This window comes from Drosophila willistoni, chromosome 3R (genome assembly GCF_018902025.1).
Source record: "Drosophila willistoni isolate 14030-0811.24 chromosome 3R, UCI_dwil_1.1, whole genome shotgun sequence".
NCBI lineage: Eukaryota > Metazoa > Arthropoda > Insecta > Diptera > Drosophilidae > Drosophila > Drosophila willistoni.
Genome location: NC_061086.1, coordinates 24,455,595 through 24,475,967, shown reverse-complemented (window position 1 = coordinate 24,475,967; position 20,373 = coordinate 24,455,595). Strand labels below are relative to the sequence as shown.

Here is a 20,373-nt window from a genome sequence, read left to right as displayed (position 1 = left end):
ATATATCAAAAACCCATCAACTTTATGTTATACATACAAAAATACACACAATTTACATTAAATACAAACCACAAATTTGAGTTTTTTCATCTTTTTATGGTTTTTTTTCTAATTCATTCTTTTCTTGTTTTTTTTTTTAATGTTGTTGTTTTCTAACAAAATGTAAGTAGATATACATATATAGTATCAGTGGCTTTTTGCAGTTATTGTTTTTAGGTGGATCTGAATCGATCGCACCGACGTAAGTTTTATGACAATTTTGAGGAGAAGCTGTACAAATTCGATTACGTTTTTTTTTTTTACTGAAATGGTAAGAGGATAGAATATTTATAGAACAAATTATTGTAATTTATAGATAAATTCAGGAACCATGCAGTAAGAAACAACCATGCATTCTAGGAAAAAGAAATCCAAAAGCATTTGCATCATTACATTTTTCGGGGATTTATTTGTTTTATAAAGCATATTTATTTATTTGATAAATTGTATAATCTATAGAAATTGTTTCTTGATGTGTGTGTGTGTGTGGGTGTTTGTGTATATATATTATTTTTTGTAATCCATTGCCAAGCTCCTGCCATAAAGTGTCCCCTAACATAAAAATGCAAATTTATGTTGACCCCTTTTCGCAATCGTCTCTTGCTTTCAGATAGAAGGCGGTAGGGGGAGGAGCAACATTTGGGTTTTCGTGCAAAATGGAGTTAGCCTAGTTGTTCGCTGGATCTGAAGGCGGCGTTGTTAGGTATTCATCGGTTCGTTTATGCTCAATAAGTGCTCGCACAGTCCCGCTATCCGAGGGTAGATCTGATTTTCGTCGCATTAGCGGTTTATCCTTATTCCGTTCGCCGCGTATCTATTGTAACATTTGGAGTAGGAAGTGTAAATCGAAAACGGCCGTAAAATTGTCCCCAAAAAACACACACAATATCAATATGTACAAAGGATAGAGGAGACAAGAGAGTGGTGCAATGTTTTGTGATGTTGTGGGTCGAGTGGTTTTACATTTGTTTGTCTTTCGGATAGAGATTTGTTAGATAGAAAATCGAACAAACACGACACAGCACTACATAATGTACATCATAAACTAACTATTGAAAAAGGTACACGCAATCAGCACCAGCTGAATTCTGTCTAATGGCCAATAGTTGGTAGAATAATCTCAATTGGCATTATGTTTATTTCGTATGCAGGTGATTAGAAATAATTAATATTGATGAGTGAACTACTCCATGTTCAAATGATGTCAACTTGAAGCGACTTAATTATAAATTTTGTAATGAAAAACACCAAAATATAGAGAAGTCTAATATATATATACATATAGAAAGAAAAAAGTATATAGAGAGAAAGGAACTTGAGTGCTTTTTGCATGGCGAAAAAGTGTTGTGGATGTGGGGTAAGTGGATAGTGGATTGGGTTAGATAACCGATAGTCAATAAATAAGTAAATACACACAAATAACAGATATACAGATTACAATAAATGTATTTGGTTTTTTTTTTTTGTTTTGTTTTTTTTTTTCTTTTTGTGTTTGTATAAATGACATGAGTTATGCGATTATTATTAATTCTTGTAACAGACATTCTTTCGATTAGATTTAGATTTAGGATTAGAATTAGAGTTAAAGTGGGATGTTTGTGTTGTGTTGGTTGGTTGGTTTGTTTTTTTTTTTTTTTGTTGGTATTGCTCACAAAAAATCGATCTGGCTAACGATCGATCAGTTCGTAGCAACAGTTTAGTAGTTATTAAGTGTTGTTAATGTGGCTAGCGCTTGTCTCACCTCTCTGGGTTCCTGCAGCCCAGTTTGCTTTTGGGGTGGTGGTGGTGGTGGCTGACGGCCTACGCTGGGTTGTTGTGGCTGATCGATCTTATCATAGGTTAGATCACAATTCTCATTGTACTGATCATAGTGTGGTGGTGGTTGTTGTTGTTGTGCTTGACTAACGGAGAACTGTAATTCGTCATCATCGTAGAACCGTCTAGACTTTGTCCATTCAGGATTCGTTTTGGCCAGGCTCTCCACCTGTTGCCACAATTCCTCGCGCTGCGAGAGCTTTTCTCGTTCCCTTTTATAAAATAAAAATATATATTAATATATTGATTGTCAAATCAAATTCTAATCAAATTCATTTACATTTGCTTCTCCTTTTGGTGGTTCTTGCTGCATTCATCAAATAGCCGTTGATTCATTTCCATAAACAATTTAAGAGCATTATAGATTAGACCATGAATGGTTTTATTCCAATGCGTTTTAGAGTTACGATTTAGCGCCGGATACATTATGGGTAATATAACTTGCGAATTGTCCGCTATCAAGGACATTATATACTCATTGTTCCAATAATATAGAGCCCGCTCGGCCACCTGAAAATGTGGCGATGACACACATTTTGCTATCTGACGAAACAGCGGACACATCACTTTTTGAAACTCAGCCGGCTCAATAACATCAAGAAGCTCTTCCAGTTCATTTAAGAACATCACCTCTTTGGGACTATGGGTCTTGGGCCAGAATTTCAATAGACTTCTGTAAAAATGAATGTTTGATTTCAATAAAAGTTCCAATAGTACAATATAGCCCATGTTATACTCACTTGATCACTGCCTCAGATAGGCTGGGATCTTTCTCCAGGAACTGCACCACACAGTAAGTCAATTGTGGATGATAGACCGATAAACTTTTGGCTTTGTGCAATGGCAGCAGTACCTTAAGTAAAAATTGTTTATGCTCCTCTTTAAGGGGCAGGGCAAAACCATTTATAATGCTGCCTAAAATCTCCAATAACTCAGCAATGCCATTATGATGTTCAGTTTCATAAATGAATCTGTAATTATGAAATGTAATTGTAATTGATATGGAAAATGTTTTTTATTTCAAACTTTACCTGTAAAAAACATTATTGATTTGCTTTCTAATAAATGCTCGCAAGCCCAAAAATTTTCCATAGATGCGATGTAAAACAGTCTTTAGGAAATCACGTTCACGTGGATCTTCCGAATCAAATAAGTCCAATAATTGTAATACAAAATGATGATCAATGAAACGTTTAGCAATATTTGGTTGAAAATCTGGCGATTCTAGGAAACGCAAAAATAATTCATAGACCAATTGTAGATGTGGCCAAGATGATTCCAAAGTGGGTTCATCCTCTTCAGGATCAAATTCAGCACCATTGGGATTTGATGATGGTGGCAGAGTGCGAAACAGATTGACAGCAAACTAAAAATATAAAAGAATAAGATAAAAATAAATAAGAGATTCACAGATTAACAAGTTTATATTAATGCTAACCATATTGATGGCCTCTGGGTATATGATTTCCGTAATAACCCCATTTTGGTTCGATAAGAACTCGACCATTTCGTGTAGAGCCGCCCGTTTCACCTCCTTCCATTTTAGATCGCTTAGCGGTTCCGAAAAGTCGAAGAGAGTACAACATTGCCGGATTTTTTGTATGAAAAGCTCTTCACGTTCACTTGGAGCAGTTTCTAAAAAAAAAAGAGAATAAAAGAAAAGACAATTTGTTCGAAACATTTAGAGAATTTTTCGTGTACAATGTATGTATATATTTTTTTGAAATGTTGAAAAAAATCAAAAAACCAAATTTTAAACGCAACTTAATATCATTAACAATTCGAGAAATTAAACTCTGGACCAGTTGACTATTCCAAACTTAGCAAATCATGTCTAAAAGCAACATATAAATAAAGTTATTATATTAAATCTTAAGGTCTTCATTTCGATATTAGGAAAGACTAAAATATATATCTGTTAAATGCTCGTTGGATGATAGTCAATCTAGTTGAACTAAACTAAAAAATGATAAACGAATCGAACGAAAGAGAAGAAAATCAAAGGGGGAACAACAACCTCGCAATGGCGGCAACGCCAAAGCAACCGAAGCTGTCGGTGGCAAATGAAAAAGATTCCGATCACGCGCCCTTCCTGGACTCCCCGTCAGCTGTTGCAGCGTTTGGGGTGATGCTAGATTTGATGTGGATGTGGTGGATGTAGTTGTACTCGTAGCGGGATTTGTGGTGGATATATCACCATTTTGTCGTAAGCTACCACTATTTGGACGCTGGCCTATGCCCAAGGTGATACTAATACCACCAACTAGATTCTGAGCCACCGTATTATTGGGACGCAGCAGTGACTCCTCTGCACGTAAAGCGGGTTCTGCAGATGATGATGATGGTATTGATGATGTCGATGTCGATGTCGATGATGTCGATGACGTAGTTGTTGTTGTTGTTGTTGATTGATTGCCAACATTTTTGGTGGCACTCAATATATTCTTAATGGCAGCGGCTGCACTCACTGGCGACTGCAGTGGAAGGAGGAGGAGTAGTAGTAGTAGTAGTAGTAGGAGGAGATGAATGAATTTTGATTGGATGGAAATATGAAAAAGAGTTAGGATTTGAGATTTGCTTATAAATCGATTTGAATATCCAATAAATATTATGATATTATGTGTGTGTGTCTCTGTGGGTGTGTGTGTGTGTGTAGGTGGGTATAGGTGCTGGTGGTCGTGTTGGCGGTGGTGCTGATACCTTATTGGTGGTGGAAGCCGACGCCGAAACCGAAACGATAGCCACGGAGGAGGTCACAGATGAGAAATGCTGAGCCAAAGTGGACACAATGCTACCACTTATTGCCCCAGATGAAGTGGCTGCTGTTGTGGCTGTTCCAGATGTCTTGGCCATGCTTCCTGATCCAGATCCGGCTCCTAATCCCGCTAATCCACCTGCATTTGGATTGGAATTTAGCGAACCCGAGTGAGAACTCGAATTGGAACTGGAGCTGGAGGTGGATGATTGCGAACCAAACGGCGACGATGATGCTATTAATGCAGCTGCCGCCGAATTGGCTCCCCCTCCATATGTGGCGGCCGATGATGAGGCCGATGAATTGGCCGCTGCCGAGGCTAGCGAGGATGAGCCAGCCTGCGACAATGATGACAGGGCCGAGGCAGTGGCCGATGAGTTCGATGAGGTTGATGAGGATGAGGGAGATGATGATGATGTTGTTGCAGTTGCGTTAGTCGTGCTGCTGGTTACAATGGTTTCAGCTGGAGGCGTTAAAGGCATGTTACGATTCTCAAATTTAGCTTTCAACTCCTCAACGCTGGAAAACTTAAATTTTGATGACGACGACGACGACTCCAGTTCGGAATTTTGAGTGGTATCACCAAGTTGTTCAAAATGCTTCTGCTGTTGCTGCTGCTGCTGATCGTCAGCCAATTGATCTAAGCCACTATGAAATGAGGGAGATTTGGGTATACGTATGCCCAAGGCATAATAGCCTGTAGGACGACGATTTAATGTCTGCTCTAATGGTTGATCCTGACGAGAATTTTGATGTTGTTGTTGTTGTTGTAGCTGTTCCTCTTGCTGTTGCTGCTGGTTTTGGGTTCCGTTTAGCTGGCCACCCGTCAGCAACATGGCACCACCGTAAACCATTTCATTAGTGAAACATTTGGGAAATTCATTTATTCTCTATTATGGTTTTTTTTTTTTAACGTATTCTCATTTAACCCAACCTTAACAATTACTTTAGGAATATATGTAGGTATGTATATAGTTTTCACGCATCTAATTGTAAGAGCTAAAGTTCTTTCTATTCACATTCACAATGATTAATAAGCAAAGATAATGGCATCTGTAATGGTAGAGATATAATGATATTAATGACACACTCCCACACACACACACACACACACACACACATTTGTTCGTGAACCCAGACAATATTTAGGATGAGGAGAATAAAGAATGATTTATATTCTAAGACCCTCTTCTCCTACTACTAATTCTAATCACTTACAATAGGAATTTAAACAACAAGTAAACTAATTTTACTTGGACTTGACCGGTTTAAAAATTGGCACTCAATGGACTTAACAAATAGAAACTAAGACGACAATAGTTGAACAGTTTAGTTTTAGTTAAATCAGATATTTCTAACTACTCCAATAAAATAACTTAAACAATTTACTAAACAAAAAAAAGAAGGAAATGTTATGAATTTTTTGCTTATTAGTAGAAGGAAAGAAAAACTATAAACTTTCGCCGCCTATCGGCTTAATACTCTGTGGATTTTCACACCGTGTATGGGAGAGAGCAGGACTTGGAAAAATCAATACAGGACAATAAAGAGAATCAACTTTTCAAAAGAGAGAGATACAGAGAGAGAGAGATGCAAGAGAAATTCAAGAGAAAAATGAGAGAAGTAGTCCAAATAAATTTGACAAATTGTTAATTAAATCATGATAATTAAAAAGTTTAGAATAGCTAGGCAAATTGCTTTTAGAAATTAGTAAAAACTGCTAAAAGCAATTCAATGGGAGCGACCCAGCAGGGAGAGTGGGTGTGTGTGTGTGTTGGAAAAAAAGAGAGCGAGAGAGAGAGATGGAGCTTCGCGCAAGTGTCAAACTGCATTATTTGGAGGGTGGCCACCCTCAACGAATCAGATGATTAGAGCTCTCTCTCTCTCTCTATTTTAGTTTACTCTTTCTCGATCTCCCCTTGACCTTTATGTGATGAATAGAAAACAAAACATAATAATAAACAAATTGTATAAAAACAATTAACAGCTGAGCGGTAAAAACAACAATAAATGCAATATTATAGAATTGTTCAATGATATTTCTGGATTAAGAATCTTAATTCTTTTAATCTGATTAGTTGACTCCCGATATCTGCTTTGACAATGAGCAATGCATCATCATTCTACAATAAATGCATTACGTCGTATCACAATTATGTAAACAATTTCAGAAACAACCTCACACAAAATGTGTAAAAAAAAAATTGCTAATCAATAACATTTAATTAATTTAGCTACTCACTCTCATTTAGCGGACTCAGTGCCGTCAATTCACAATTCTTAGAGACATTGTAACGACCGCTGGATTGACGTTTCTCCTTGCGCACTAGCGGAGTGGTGGTTAAATTTAAGCCCTTCGTGATCGGTGTTGGCGGTGGAGCATCCCGTGGTGTCGTTGGGACTTCCTTGTTGTTATCTTTGCTAGCCTGAAAAGCCATTTAAAATAAAGAGTTAATATTTCAGTAGATAATTTGTCGGCTTAAGCTAATTGTGAGGTGGACAGTTTTCTTACATGAACCAAGTGAACCAAGAAATACACAAAAAAAAAAAAAAAAACATACACTTGCAAAACCAAATCAACTTGTTGCCTTTTCATTCATTTTCTTTGTCATTATTTTACCTTACTCAGGGCAAATCCTTGACGCTTAAGACGAGCTGCCTGTTTGTGGAGGGGTTAGTCTTTATTTTAGTAATGCCAGCACAAACAATATTGAGTGAGAAGGAGGGAGGAAGGTAGAATGCTACTACAGTGCACAGGGGACTTTATTTTTTAGGAAACATCATACATTTAAGGCAATAGGGAAACATTGCTTTGTAGGGTTAGGCATTCTGAATTTTTACAGCCAAACAAATGAGAGTAAGACTTTCCTCATTAAAATCAATAAAAACTAAAAAGAAAAAGAAAATTTTCTTTTTCTTAATGAAAACAATACCAAACTATATATTATGAAAGCTCTGATCTATAAGGTGCCAGTGGAAGGAGGTTCGCAAGTTTTCATCGCAGTTCTATATGCCAGATCTTGGAAGGTCTCGCTGATGTCTAGCCGAGGAATTCATTTTTTTCATCAAAAGGATATAATCAGGTACTTGGCCGAATTGATGCCTGGGGATTAAGTAAGTGAAGGCATTACATTGGACAAGGCATGTTTTATGATTCCTACTCTCTACTCTAAGCTTTAAAATTTCTGTTATATCTAGGTTTCAGATTGCATTAAGTTGGCTTTTTAAGTTGTTTTGAGTTATAGTATTTCTAAATGTATGTATATGTATATGTATTCACTTCACAACATACAAAATCTAATTGAAATTGGTCATTTGGATTGTACAATGAGGAGTAATTTACACGCGATTTTGCCAATGATAAGATTAGATAAAATTTTGTGTTAAGGTTATAATAAAGCTACAAAAATGTTGATAGTGTCGGGATGGTGGTTGCAGGGGTTTTATGCACATATATATATTAATATAATTTGTTTCTGAAACACATTAAGGCATGCCATGAACTGGGGGGACAAAGGGATTGGAACTGGGGGGCGGGCAAGGGGAAGGTAAACACATTGGAGTGGATGTGATGTGGACAAATGTACACGACTCACCTCGCTGTTGGTGGTGATGGGAACAGAGCCGCTGGTCACAACGATTGGTATGCTAGTTGTTGCTGTTGTTGTACTAAAGTTACTGTTATTTTCTTTGATACCGTTAGTTACTGCTGCTGTGACTATGCTGCTGCTGCCGCTGCTACTGGCGCTGCCGCCGCTGTTGTTGCTATTGTTGTTATTGTTAACTGTTGCCGATTCAATTTTAATGGCCGACACTGTTGTTGGTGCTGCTGTTGCTGTTGTTGTTGCTGGTGTTGCTGGTGTCGTTGCTGCTGGTGCTGCTGCTGTGGGTGTAGTTGACGCCGACGTATTGACCTCTTCTGCTGCTGCTGTCGTTGATTCTAGCGCTTCGTTATCCATAATACGCTTTCAGCTTTAAGCTTGAGCTTTTATTCTTATTCTTCTTAACTTTTTTGTTTTAATTATATTTAACTGTTTCAATATGGAGTAAAGTGTAAAACAAATTTATTAAAACAAACCACTTGACAACCTTTGATTGAATTTCGCCCACAAAGTTTTTGGAATTAAAAAAGAAAATTAACGCAAAAGAAATCAAACTTTAACATCATGCGCAGACACACACACACACATACACACACGCACACGTTGAAACAATAAACATACATAGATACAATAGACCAACTCTGATAAACTTGAGGAAACTTTAGTTACTTGCTTCCAATTAACTGGCGCTCACTGCACGGTGGGATAAATAAAAAACGAATACCAGTCACTTGACAAAATCAGCTGCAAAATTTTTCTTTGCCCACTGTGCGCGCTTTACAAACGCCGGTAAAAGGGGGCAGAAGCCAGGAAAAACTGTTTCACCTCAAAAAAGTTGTCACAAGAACTGCTCTGCTGCAGCCGCTTGCTTGGCTGTTGTGACCGCAAATTAATGCCATGGAACTAAAATCCGGTTCTAAGTCGAACTTGTTTCAATCTTGCAATCGACTTGCCAGAGTTAGAGGCTCTGGAGATATTATTAGGTGTATTTTCTATTGACAATTTTCTTTGCAAATATATTTTTTATAAAAAAAAAAAAAGAATAAAATCGCACACACACACACACCGATTCACATTAGCGCAGAGATAGAGAGTTCGAACGAGAGAAAGAGCAACAAGTTACAATGGCCGTCAAATCGGAATTAAGGTTGTTGTTAGTGCCTCAAAAACAGAGTTGTCAGGTTTATTATGAAGATTCTGATTGGAAGGGAGAGAGAAAGAGAGCGAGAGAGAGAGGGCGCATTCCTTTAGCATATAAGAGAGAAATGAGTAATATTATATTTTATTTAATTGTGTACTATGAATAATTAATGGGTCTTGCTGGCATTCAACAAAACTAAACACATACCATTAATAGATGTGCAAAATTTTATACGCATACACACACACACACACACAGGCAAAGGTACAGAGAAATTGGTATGTAAATATTTTTCAATTGCGAATGTCAAGGGGCGGGGCGGGGTGGACTTGTTGTGCAGGAGGTAGCATTAACGAAGGGGACCTCTTCTATTTACCGCCAGCAGCTGAAAGATTTTATTTAATTTGCCTTTGCGATTTAAGTTTGAGAACATCAAACTTTTTTGCTGATAAAAAGATGATCTTTACGTAAAATGCGAAATTCTAATACACAAACACACACGCACGCACAACGCAGCAGCTCGCTCGCACGAACACACACACACACATACACACCGCCTGTGTAATTTATTTGCGCTGCAATTTTTTTGAATTTGTATTTTGCCTTTTTTTTGCACACTGATCACAGCAAAACTTACAAAACGTATTGCTAATGTTTTACTTCTTATTGCTAAGTCACCCACCATAAATGGCTTATTTTTATTCTTTTGTTTTTAATTATAAATAACTAATTGTAGAATATTTTTTCCCGTTTGCTTCAGTTCACGCAACGTTGGCCTAGAGCTGGAGAAACATCGATGGCAGTGCTGGCAGTTTAGCAATTTAATTGCCAAATCTGGCCAATTTTACAAAAATTTGCAATTTTATTTGGTTTTAGCTACAAGCCTATTGAAGACATTGAGAAAATACAAATTAATAAAATACATTTCATAAAGTAGGCCCTACAAAATTTAGTTTTCTCCCAAATTTAGCAATTTCAGCCTAGGAGATTTTAGCAGCAAAATCGATGTTTAGTCATCTGTTTGCTAATTAATACATATATCGATATATGTGCGATAAACGTAAAACTCGTGACATCTGGCTTTTTTTTAGCCAAAAACACACGAAAACTGACTGGATTGACGATCCTTGGGTCAAAAGTTTAAAAGCTGCCGCTTTAAAGATAAAGAAGCTGCTACTTTAACCCGAGCTTATTGGCCGAGATGGAAGCGTCCCAAAAATGTACATTTTCGGGGAGTATTTCGATAATAAAAATCAAATTTTCGGCTCAGTAATGAATCAAGTCATTTTTTTTTATTAAAATCGAAAATTATTGGTCGACGTTATCGATATTTAATGAGTGCAGTGTCATATAGCTGTGACTATTGGCAACCCTGTCACTTTCGGTCCTGATTGAAATTTGTTTTATTTTTGTTAAGCATGCAGATTACAATCAAAGTCCTTAAGGGACAAGATTGCACGCTAAATGTGAGTATAACTGGCTTTATTAAGAATTCTTGCAAACAACTTTCAAGTTTTCCTTATTTATAGGTCTTGCCCTCATCCACCATTCTGGATGTAAAGAAACAAATAGAATCTGCGCTGAAAATACAGGCATCAAATCAGAAACTTCTACTTCTTGGACGACCCCTCAATAATGAGGCAACAGTTGCATCCTATCCCAATATTAAGAATGGCACCAAATTAAATCTAGTCGTAATGAAGCCGGCACTACGAGACTGCATTCATCGGGCGTTTCGCAAATACTACACGGAACAGCAGTCGGAGCTACTGACAAACCATTTTATTGCTGATTTCGAAAAGAGAACCAAGGAATTGAGTCTGGACGATTTGGAGAGGCTGGCAGATAACATAACGAGTGCTTGATGGACCTCCAATGTGTAGATTTAAATGTGAGGGAAATTGTAATACTAGCGGCTATATAAAATAAACAGGTATATTAAACAAAATAAAGGCTCAGTTTCTGCTATTACCTTGAGGGTGGGCCAGGATAATGTAAAGTAAAATACAAAAATTCCCATATCTCGAAGCAAAATTAGAAAACGCCAGAGAAATAAAAGGTAGAAATCCAAGTTTTTCTATATCTATTACAAAATAAAATTGATATTTACGAATTTCACTAAATTGTCTATCTTTTGTCATCACTATTCTTTCAAACTTTTCCCACTTTTCTTTCATCTCAGCTGTTATATTCAGTTCGCTGTTAAGCCTGGCAACCCTGCTGTATTCGCTCTTACTTTTTGCACAATTAATTAATTTTTCTTGGATATTCTTGGAATGTCTTACAAATTGCTTTGCCGTGCAGTAGCTAAATCGAATCACTTCAATTCTAAGCGATTATTTTCCAGGACAACAGCGGCAATGGTGAAGGTACAGTAAAAATAAAACATTACATAAGGAATAGAATAATGATTTAAAATAAACAAAAACAACAAACAGGAAGTGGAATGGGGCATGGGCATTTGCATTTGAATTCAAGGTTAAAGTTTCTTCTTCACTTTCCTTGTTTAGGTGGGAGACAAGCTGCCATCGGTGGATCTTTTTGAGGATTCGCCAGCAAATAAAATCAACACCGGCGATTTGGTGAATGGCAAAAAAGTTATCATATTTGGTGTGCCAGGTGCATTTACGCCCGGTTGCTCCAAGGTAAACGATACAAATACATATATTAAATACAATTGTCTAAGGCCAAACTCCAATATTTCTTAGACTCATTTGCCTGGCTACATTTCCACATCGGATCAGTTGAAATCCCAACAAGGAGTCGATGAAATTGTCTGTGTGTCGGTTAATGATCCCTTTGTGATGTCTGCCTGGGGTAAAGAGCATGGAGCTAATGGAAAAGTGCGTCTATTGGCTGATCCAGCTGGTGCCTTTACCAAGGCCCTGGATGTAACTATCGATCTGCCACCATTGGGCGGAGTTCGCTCAAAGCGGTACTCGTTAGTAGTGGAAAATGGGTCTGTAACCGAATTGAATGTTGAACCTGACGGCACTGGACTCAGTTGCTCCTTGGCCAACAATATTGGCAAGAAATAGGAATTGAATGAATAAACGCAATATCTTGCACGTAGTGATGCTGCTTTTAGAGCGATTAGGGCAAACAAAATATATCACATTAAATAAAGTTAAACTGTGAAATTGGAAATGGAAATAGTACTTTACTTTACAATCTAAATGAAATTATAACTTATAAATATGGTTTATCGGTTGTCAGTATTGGGAGCAATTTTTTGAGAAAGCAGCTTGCCATAGCCGCCACGACCAGCATCGTAATCTGTGCGATATTCGTCGCGCACTTGGCCACCTGTTTTTCCCCGGCCATATTGACGGCCCTCTATGAAGCCGGCGTCCCAGTCCACTCGTATAAGGCGATCATCTAAGCGGGTACCGTTCACAAAACTGCAAGAATAAAAGCATAAGATGTTGCTACTACTCTTAAATACATCTCCATACGTACCGCATGGCCGACTCGGCCTCACTCCTCGTATAGTATTCCACAAAACAAAAGCCGCAGGGTGTCTTCTTGTACTTGTCCAGGCCCATTACTATTAATCGTACATCACCGCAACGGGAAAAGAGCTCGTGGATTTGCTCTTCTGTTGTATAGAAACTCAAATTTCCAACATATAAAGTGCACGATTCCTTTAAAGAGCGTTCCTGTTCTGAGCGGGAACCCTGCATAAATTGAATTATACGCCTATCCTTAAATGAAAGAGCACATTTTTTTACTCACTTTAAAATGCTGGTCACGATAGGAGCTTAACTCAACGGAGTTGCTCATTTTTGCTATTTGTTTAAAATGTTCTTGTCTTTTTTTATTGCTTTTTTTTTTTCTTAAAAAATGGTACAAAATAGAGATGACACTGCTTTTAAGTGGCGCCACCGCACAACTTATCGACAGTTTGCACCGATGACATCGATAACATGAGAGTTGCCACTTTGGTTCTTTACCAACTGTTTATTTACATTTTATGGCCGTCCTTTATTATCAATTAAACTTTGATTTGGCAAGCCATGCCTAGCTCAATAAATCAAAATTCTGGAGCCAGCAAAAGGCAACTGCGATTTCGAGGCGATGTCAGTGGTCCCAGTCGCATCGCGGATCTAAACCATTTTAGTCAAACAGAGGACAAGAAGGACGATGACGTTGCAGCAGAGGCTGCGGCAGCAACGCTTCCACAACAGGAGACTCCTACAAATACTTTTTATGACTTCTTTAAAGTAGAATTGACACGCGGCTATATGCTGGAACATGACGAAGAACGATATTCGGCCCGTCGTCAGAAGATATATAGCTTTATGCGAATTCCGCGAGATCTGGAACGCTTTATGGTTTTTGGACTAATGCAGTGCTGTGATTCCTTTTTGTATATTCATACCTTTTTGCCGGTACGCTTCCTGTTAGCAGTATGGTCTCTCCTGACGCGAACAACAGCTCGAATTTGTCGCCTGCGTCGTGGCGGTGGCGGTCAGCGTCTGCTCTCTCCGGCTGAAATTTGTGACTTGCTCAAAGGTGCTATTTGGATCACGGTCACCTTGATTATGCTGTTGGTCGATACAAATCGGGTGTATCATATCATAAAATCGCAGTCGATTATCAAATTATACATATTCTACAACATGTTGGAGGTAGGCGATCGATTACTTTCTGCCTTCGGACAGGATACAATTGATGCCCTATTCTGGACGGCCACGGAGCCAAAGCACTCAAAGCGTGAGCATTTTGGCGTTGTAACGCACATTCTTTTCACTCTCATCTATGTGGTGCTGCACAGTGGACTCATCATGTTCCAGGTGTGATTGTGTATATATATTGTAGACATGGCTGGATATTCAATATTTGCTTCTTTTTAGGCTACTTGTCTCAATGTGGCGGTCAATTCGAACAACAAGGGGCTGTTAACCATAATGATATCGAATAATTTCGTCGAGTTGAAGGGATCAGTATTTAAAAAGTTCGATAAGAACAATTTATTCCAGTTGACGTGCAGTGACGTAAGGGAGCGCTTTCATCTCTCTGTACTCCTATTCATTGTTATGATACAAACGATGAAGGAGTTCGACTGGAGCATTACCCAATTCTGTGTGATGCTGCCCGATTGCTTTGCCGTGCTTTTCACCGAAATTCTGATTGATTGGGTGAAACATGCGTTCATTACGCGCTTCAATGAGCTTCCCGAGGGCATATATAGGGAATATACCACAAGTTTGGCGTATGATATGACCCAAACGAGGCAGAAACATGCATTTTCGGATCATTCAGACCTGGTGGCTCGGCGAATGGGATTCATACCGTTTCCGTTGGCTGTGGTTTTGATTAAAGCCATATATACAGCGGTTTCATTTCAAAATGCGGCCGCTTGGTTACTATTCTTTTTGGCCTATCTTTTCACTCTGGGATTGAGAATATGCCTGACCATCTGTGCCCTAGGTAAGGCTTGCAAACTGATGAAAGAACATCAGACGGAGAGAAATAGCTCCACACCAAGTAGCATGACAAACGTACCAGTCATTGGAGGAGTTTTAAACGTTCCGGTTTCTCAGTTCTCACCGCCTGTTCCATCCATGCAACAAAATCAATACAATAACAATAATAATAACATGAATTTGGCAGCAAAGAGCCTACACAAGCCCTCAGTATCGCCATCTGTAGTAAATCTTTCACCGCAATCCACTTCCACACCCAAGAAATCATTAAGCCAACAGGAACTGGATGTAACCAATTCATTAGAGCTGGGAGCGACTGCTCTATTCTCCAACAGTGATGTGGATCTTGATGATGTGTGCCTAAACGAGCAGGTTACCAATATTCAACAGGATGTGGTCTACCAAGCTAAAGGGGATGTGGATCTGGCGCGCAGCGAGCCGGACCTGTTTCAGATCACAGAAGGCAATGGTGCAGCATCTGCTAATAATGGTACTGGAGATTTGATAGCCAAGGCCAAACAGGCAGCCAAACGACTACCCAAACGTACGCATAAGCGTTCCGAATCCGAACCTGGAATACAAACTTTATCGGAAAAGGGAACATCGATTGGTCTGACCGGTAGTGGTCCTACAGATAGAAGCTAATAATTATTGTTATAATTTTATGTACGATTTGTCCATGGTGGCCTTGATACTTGATATTGGCACAATATACATCTAAGTTTAACATATTGTAATTTATAAAAGAAAAATGTATGGCAAGGATGCTCTCTTCCTCTCCCCTAGCAGTCATTCTCCCTGTCTATTTTTAAACAATAAGTATAGTCTACAACCCGATTTTTCCTAAGTTTTACTTTTGCTTAGCCAAAGACTCTTTTCCCCAAAATTAGTAGAGAAAGAGATAAAGTCTTATATATTTAGCCGTCACCATATAATTATAAACCAAATGTTGATAATTAAAGATTCTTAAGCTTTTAAACATTGATAAAACGATCAACGTTTTGTCCTTCTATTTCCAATTCGGCGATTTAAGAAAGAATATTTTTAGAATTGATTTAGGTATTTAAGATAACTAGATTTTCAAATATAAAAAAATAAAAATCCATATTAACTGAATCGATCATAAATTTCTTAGCTCAATTTGAGCAGGATCGCTACTCGATAATATGTCTTTTAAGCTTTCTAAGCTATCGAGATCTGGTAACACTGGTCAGGTAACTGAATCGATCGTAAATTTCTTAGCTCAATTTGAGCTGGATCGCTACTCGATAATATGTCTTTTAAGCTTTCTAAGCTATCGAGATCTGGTAACACTGGTCAGGTAACTGAATCGATCGTACATTTCTTAGCTCAATTTGAGCTGGATCGCTAATCGATAATATGTCTTTTAAGCTTTCTAAGCTATCGAGATCTGGTAACACTGGTCAGGTAACCAAAACAATCTGTTGATTCTATACACCAAAAAGCGCGGATGGTTTTCAATTTTTTTTTTTAATTGAACAAGGTGTCGAGGGAAAGATCAACCTGTGGTGTATTATAAATATGAAAGAACTAAGTGTATCGCTTGTATAAATAGAATATAGTGTTGGGGTACCATATTAAAATAATAATCCGCGCTTTTACCTAACTTAGAGCGTACTTGCAACTAAAGTTTTATGTGTATTTAATTCCGGCAATCGATACGGTGTTAATAGTAAAAACCTGATCGAATTTGCTGTCATTAGGTAATAAATACATGTTTACAGAGTGCATATTAAGATGCATCGCAATATTCGGCTTTTTGTTTTTGCTGGTCGCAAATGTTTGTGGTAAAATCAAAGAGTCTGTCTATTACGTACATACATAGACATGTATGTATGTATGTGTTCTCTGTAATGCAATTAATTACCATTAAATTAAGAAAAGTGTTAACATTCTGATGTGAAAGGGGTATTTTACTGCTTAAGTAGCACCATTTAGATCGCCTGAGCCAAAGAAATGTAATTCTTTTTTTTGAGAGTGTATATTGTACTTTGTGTGATTGTGTACGTGCGGACTCTCCCATGATCTCTCTTCGCCCTCTTCTTTTTGTGTTTGTGTGTGCTTTGTAATGCCGTTATACCGTTCAAAAAAAAAGTATTCGGAAACAGGAGCTTTAGTATTTCCAAGCTGCCTCACGCAATTTCAAAAAGCAAAGTGATTAAGGGTAGTCTTTTATACTTTATATATTAAATATTTTAATTTATTTACAGCTAACCTATGTACTTCTAATTCATCTGTTGAAAATGTGTTAAGTGCTGTCAAAGTTTAAAGAGTTGAGGAGAGAAATTTGTTTCCAGGAGTATCATGTTAACATCCATTTACATAGGCGTAAAAGGAACGTACATACATACATACAATGTATATCCATGTATGTGTATATAAATAGAGATATGTATATAGACTCTATAAGATATATAGATTTAATGAATGAAAATGGCTTTTCCGCTTTGTTTGTGTTTACACGCGTAGAAAAATCAACAAGCCGCAAATAAAGCGCTAACTTATCCACATCTAAAGGCCTGCTCCTGCTAATGCTCCACTCCCTGCACCCTGTAGAGCTGACACGCGCGTGTACGCACACAAATACATATATACACACATATGTATGTACTTGCTAAGGGCGTTTCATTTTTATGAATGAAATTTTACGCTGACCTTGGAAGGCATCGCATCATGTGGTTGCGTCAGTACCTTGTTCAGGAGAATTGGCTAATTCGAATATTACCCCATCTCTTCCTTCCCATGCCTTGCCAGATGCCCCAAAACTTGCCATTGCGCGTGCTCACCTTAACTAGAATTTCCCCTGAACCTCGATGAAGAGCTTCATTCATGAAAATTTGCGCTCCAACATTTTAATGAATGGCAAAATTCTACACGGCTTCCTACCTCCCTTTGCTTTCGTATTCAAGGACATTCGGTTCCCGCTGTTTTGTTTTTTTTATCTTTGGCGTCCATATTGATTTTCCCTCTCGTCTTTTGTATTTTTGCGTTGGCGTTTTACATATTATATTTTTCTCATTTTTTTTCTTTTCAAGACAATCCAACTTTTTCAACTTACATACATTTATACCGAACAGAAAAACCAAATACAGGAATATGTCTTCTTGCAATGAAAATGCAAAAATATATATTATATGGACTGATTATTACGACACGTGCCCAACTGCAGCATCATAAAGCAAACTTTTCCAAGCGACAGGAAATTCAAACATCTCGGTGCGAAAAGTATTGCCTACTTTATGGGTCAGTTAAACCAACAACTGGTCGATCCTACCTTTGTTGGTTTAATTCAGATTTGCTTATAATATATAAATACGACAAGCCTCTTTAAAAATGATTAAAGCTTTCAAGATGCAACTACATAAATAATTGCATACGCAGTGCGCAGAGATTCAGATTCAGGAAGCGGCTAAAAATAGCCTTGAGTAAGTCAAACATTCGTGGTTAACAGAGAGAGAGAGAGAGAGAGAAAGTCCGGAGAAATAAAAGTCGAATAACTGAAAGTGAACGCGTAGTTTTATGAATGAAAACGCATCGCACCGCACCCAATACTCAGGGTCAGCCCCAGCCCTACCCCAATCCACCCCAACCACTGAAAGCTTTCCGTAGGGCAATGCTTTGCCTTGCTCTTGACTTTCCGTTTTACCCCATAATTTATTGATTTTTTCTGTTTCATTTTGTTTCCTACGTACCAAAAGCCGGCACATGCGCTTTCTAAAAAGGAGTCAGAGGCTCTTCTTCACTCTTCCCTTGATTTCTCCTTTGCTTATCATCTGCTTCTGTCACTGACATTGTCGTCAATGAGATTCTTTTCCGTAACTGTTGCTGTTAGCGGCGACATTCGCTGACGTCATCAAGAAAACATATATTTATCAAGTAGACAAAGAGATTCTACGAAATTTTTATGATATGTCTAAAGTCCATATGTCCAAGTCAGCCGGATTTAAATATTAACGGAAAAATTTAGCCAAAGTTCTCACTGTTAAAGTTACTGTAACAGAGCAAGTATATAATTTAATTGTTACCAGAAAAGTATGCAACACTTATTGTTGGTCTACCTGCAAAAATTGCTACGAATGTTTTAACTGAAAAGATGTGCCAAGAAACCTAATTTAAATCCTTCTGATCTTTAATGTCATTGTTACATATACATATAACATGAAAAACCTTTTTTTTGTTTTTAAACATATTTAAGCGCTGAATTTATACACACAAATGTATGTAACTCCCACAACTTGATTAAATAATATGAATTAGAACCAGACCTCATTATCCAAAAGGAATAAATATATTACATACTTGTTGTTAAATAATTGATTAGCCTAGATGATGTATATGTTAGGCAAAGTTCATTCTTTGAAGCTGTCTTAGAGGTCTGGCTCATAATGACTAGATGAGATACATATGGATGTGTACAAGTAAATTTTATGTTACTTTCTTTGATCATTTGGCCGAGTTTATAATATAAAAGTAAATGGATTGTAGAGAAACTATTCCTAATATTATTGATTACTTAGATTTGAAATATCCGTTCTGTATAATTAGAATGTTACAATTTGGTATAGTCTATGCTTTTGTGGGGTACTCTATCGGATTGCATTTGGTTAGCACACTTACACTTGCATATGTATGTAAACATATGTGCATATGTATGTATGCATGCATGTATATGTTAGTACAATATAACAGACAGATCTCGCCCAGAATCTCTGACAAGACACGCTTTTGTTCAAAAGTGCTTGGGCTCATCATAATAAAAACAAAATGAAGCAAAATAAAACTACAAAGCAACTACCAGAAACCTCTTCACATTTGCCTTTATAGTTGGTGGTGTTGTTGCTGCTGCTGCTGTTGCTGGTGCTGCTGCTGGTGAAGAAACAGTAGCAACGTTTGCTTGGCAGTTTGATGCCGTTGAAGGCCCTGTTGACGGCGATTATGTTGATGACGACGCGCCAGACCGCAACCGCAACGAATTTACGCGCAATTCTCTCCCTCATACACACGGACGAGAGGGACAATCGTACACGTACGGAATGGATGGATGGATGGACGGTTGTTTTGTGTACTACTTCAACTGAAGCTTCAGCCGACGACTCTCAAGACTCAAGAGTGGTAAGCAGCATCTAAATGCCCAAAAAACCCAACAACAACAACAACATCAAACAAAAACAAAAATAATAAAAATATAGTACAAAAAGAAAATGTTAGTATGCGGCCTATGATCTTGAATTAAATTTTCAATAACTAAAATAGGAAATAACAAGAACAGAACTATTAATGTCCAATATTAACCAAATCACCGTTTCCAAAACCATAAATAGTCCAGCCTTCGTGTTCCTTGGCAGTTCTTGGTCACAATTTGTTTTTTTTTCTTTCAATTCAAGATACATATATTGAATTTGTTGAGGTGGTGAAAGTCATATTCACTTAAATTCGGGCTTGTTACTTGCTGGTGTAGTATATTTTGTTGGCTAACTTTTTTCCCGATTTGTTTTTTTACCTCTAAAGACTTTGAATCAAAATCCACCTGCATAATAAACTATCATTTGGCGACCATTTGGTCTAAGAATT

The 20,373-nt window shown here is 37.7% G+C and overlaps 5 protein-coding genes across 7 annotated transcripts; 3 read left to right on the top strand and 2 right to left on the bottom strand.

Annotated features, from left to right (window-relative positions):
* Positions 1–175: 175 nt before the first annotated feature.
* LOC6647602 (serine/threonine-protein phosphatase 2A 56 kDa regulatory subunit gamma isoform) lies at positions 176–8,640 on the bottom strand. 3 transcript variants are annotated; one of them, XM_047013648.1, is made up of 8 exons: positions 4,555–5,478; positions 3,872–4,328; positions 3,293–3,489; positions 2,886–3,220; positions 2,595–2,825; positions 2,135–2,527; positions 1,781–2,066; positions 176–302 (listed from the first exon to the last, which is right to left on the bottom strand). In XM_047013648.1, exons 1-8 carry the CDS (start codon positions 5,461–5,463, stop codon positions 300–302), a joined length of 2,811 nt encoding a protein of 936 aa, XP_046869604.1. In that variant the 5' UTR covers positions 5,464–5,478; the 3' UTR covers positions 176–299. The 3 variants fall into 3 exon arrangements, with proteins under 3 accessions (XP_046869604.1, XP_046869603.1, XP_023034326.1); XM_047013647.1 differs by lacking the exon at positions 176–302 and adding an exon at positions 448–853; XM_023178558.2 differs by lacking the exons at positions 176–302; positions 3,872–4,328; positions 4,555–5,478 and adding exons at positions 471–853; positions 6,852–7,035; positions 8,206–8,640.
* A 2,056-nt stretch (positions 8,641–10,696) lies between these two features.
* Positions 10,697–11,304, top strand: LOC6647604 (ubiquitin-like protein 4A-B). Its single transcript, XM_002069994.4, has 2 exons — positions 10,697–10,818; positions 10,882–11,304. Exons 1-2 carry the CDS (start codon positions 10,771–10,773, stop codon positions 11,215–11,217), a joined length of 384 nt encoding a protein of 127 aa, XP_002070030.1. The 5' UTR covers positions 10,697–10,770; the 3' UTR covers positions 11,218–11,304.
* Positions 11,305–11,546: 242 nt separating this feature from the next.
* LOC6647605 (peroxiredoxin-5, mitochondrial) lies at positions 11,547–12,499 on the top strand. Its single transcript, XM_002069995.3, has 3 exons — positions 11,547–11,721; positions 11,863–11,997; positions 12,061–12,499. Exons 1-3 carry the CDS (start codon positions 11,629–11,631, stop codon positions 12,388–12,390), a joined length of 558 nt encoding a protein of 185 aa, XP_002070031.1. The 5' UTR covers positions 11,547–11,628; the 3' UTR covers positions 12,391–12,499.
* Positions 12,493–13,247, bottom strand: LOC6647606 (nuclear cap-binding protein subunit 2). The gene is made up of 3 exons (XM_002069996.4): positions 13,088–13,247; positions 12,812–13,029; positions 12,493–12,753 (listed from the first exon to the last, which is right to left on the bottom strand). Exons 1-3 carry the CDS (start codon positions 13,133–13,135, stop codon positions 12,555–12,557), a joined length of 465 nt encoding a protein of 154 aa, XP_002070032.1. The 5' UTR covers positions 13,136–13,247; the 3' UTR covers positions 12,493–12,554.
* Positions 13,248–13,302: 55 nt separating this feature from the next.
* On the top strand, positions 13,303–15,518 carry LOC26530112 (protein TAPT1 homolog). Its single transcript, XM_015177524.3, has 2 exons — positions 13,303–14,148; positions 14,209–15,518. Exons 1-2 carry the CDS (start codon positions 13,369–13,371, stop codon positions 15,424–15,426), a joined length of 1,998 nt encoding a protein of 665 aa, XP_015033010.1. The 5' UTR covers positions 13,303–13,368; the 3' UTR covers positions 15,427–15,518.
* The last annotated feature ends 4,855 nt before the right edge of the window (positions 15,519–20,373 follow it).

Bases quoted from the DNA above. Each gene is read 5' to 3' on its own strand.
- LOC6647602 (XM_047013647.1), bottom strand. From the start codon at position 5,463: ATGGTTTACGGTGGTGCCATGTTGCTGACGGGTGGCCAGCTAAACGGA. The intron at 2,826-2,885 runs GTAAAGTTTGAA...TCATAATTACAG, and splicing joins ATCAATAATGTTTTTTACAG to ATTCATTTATGAAACTGAAC. The intron at 2,067-2,134 runs GTAAATGAATTT...ATTTTATAAAAG, and splicing joins CACCAAAAGGAGAAGCAAAT to GGAACGAGAAAAGCTCTCGC.
- LOC6647604 (XM_002069994.4), top strand. From the start codon at position 10,771: ATGCAGATTACAATCAAAGTCCTTAAGGGACAAGATTGCACGCTAAAT. The intron at 10,819-10,881 runs GTGAGTATAACT...CCTTATTTATAG, and splicing joins GACAAGATTGCACGCTAAAT to GTCTTGCCCTCATCCACCAT.
- LOC6647605 (XM_002069995.3), top strand. From the start codon at position 11,629: ATGTCTTACAAATTGCTTTGCCGTGCAGTAGCTAAATCGAATCACTTC. The intron at 11,722-11,862 runs GTACAGTAAAAA...TTCCTTGTTTAG, and splicing joins CAACAGCGGCAATGGTGAAG to GTGGGAGACAAGCTGCCATC. The intron at 11,998-12,060 runs GTAAACGATACA...AATATTTCTTAG, and splicing joins TTACGCCCGGTTGCTCCAAG to ACTCATTTGCCTGGCTACAT.
- LOC6647606 (XM_002069996.4), bottom strand. From the start codon at position 13,135: ATGAGCAACTCCGTTGAGTTAAGCTCCTATCGTGACCAGCATTTTAAA. The intron at 13,030-13,087 runs GTGAGTAAAAAA...CAATTTATGCAG, and splicing joins ATCGTGACCAGCATTTTAAA to GGTTCCCGCTCAGAACAGGA. The intron at 12,754-12,811 runs GTACGTATGGAG...TTATTCTTGCAG, and splicing joins GAGGCCGAGTCGGCCATGCG to TTTTGTGAACGGTACCCGCT.
- LOC26530112 (XM_015177524.3), top strand. From the start codon at position 13,369: ATGCCTAGCTCAATAAATCAAAATTCTGGAGCCAGCAAAAGGCAACTG. The intron at 14,149-14,208 runs GTGTGATTGTGT...GCTTCTTTTTAG, and splicing joins GTGGACTCATCATGTTCCAG to GCTACTTGTCTCAATGTGGC.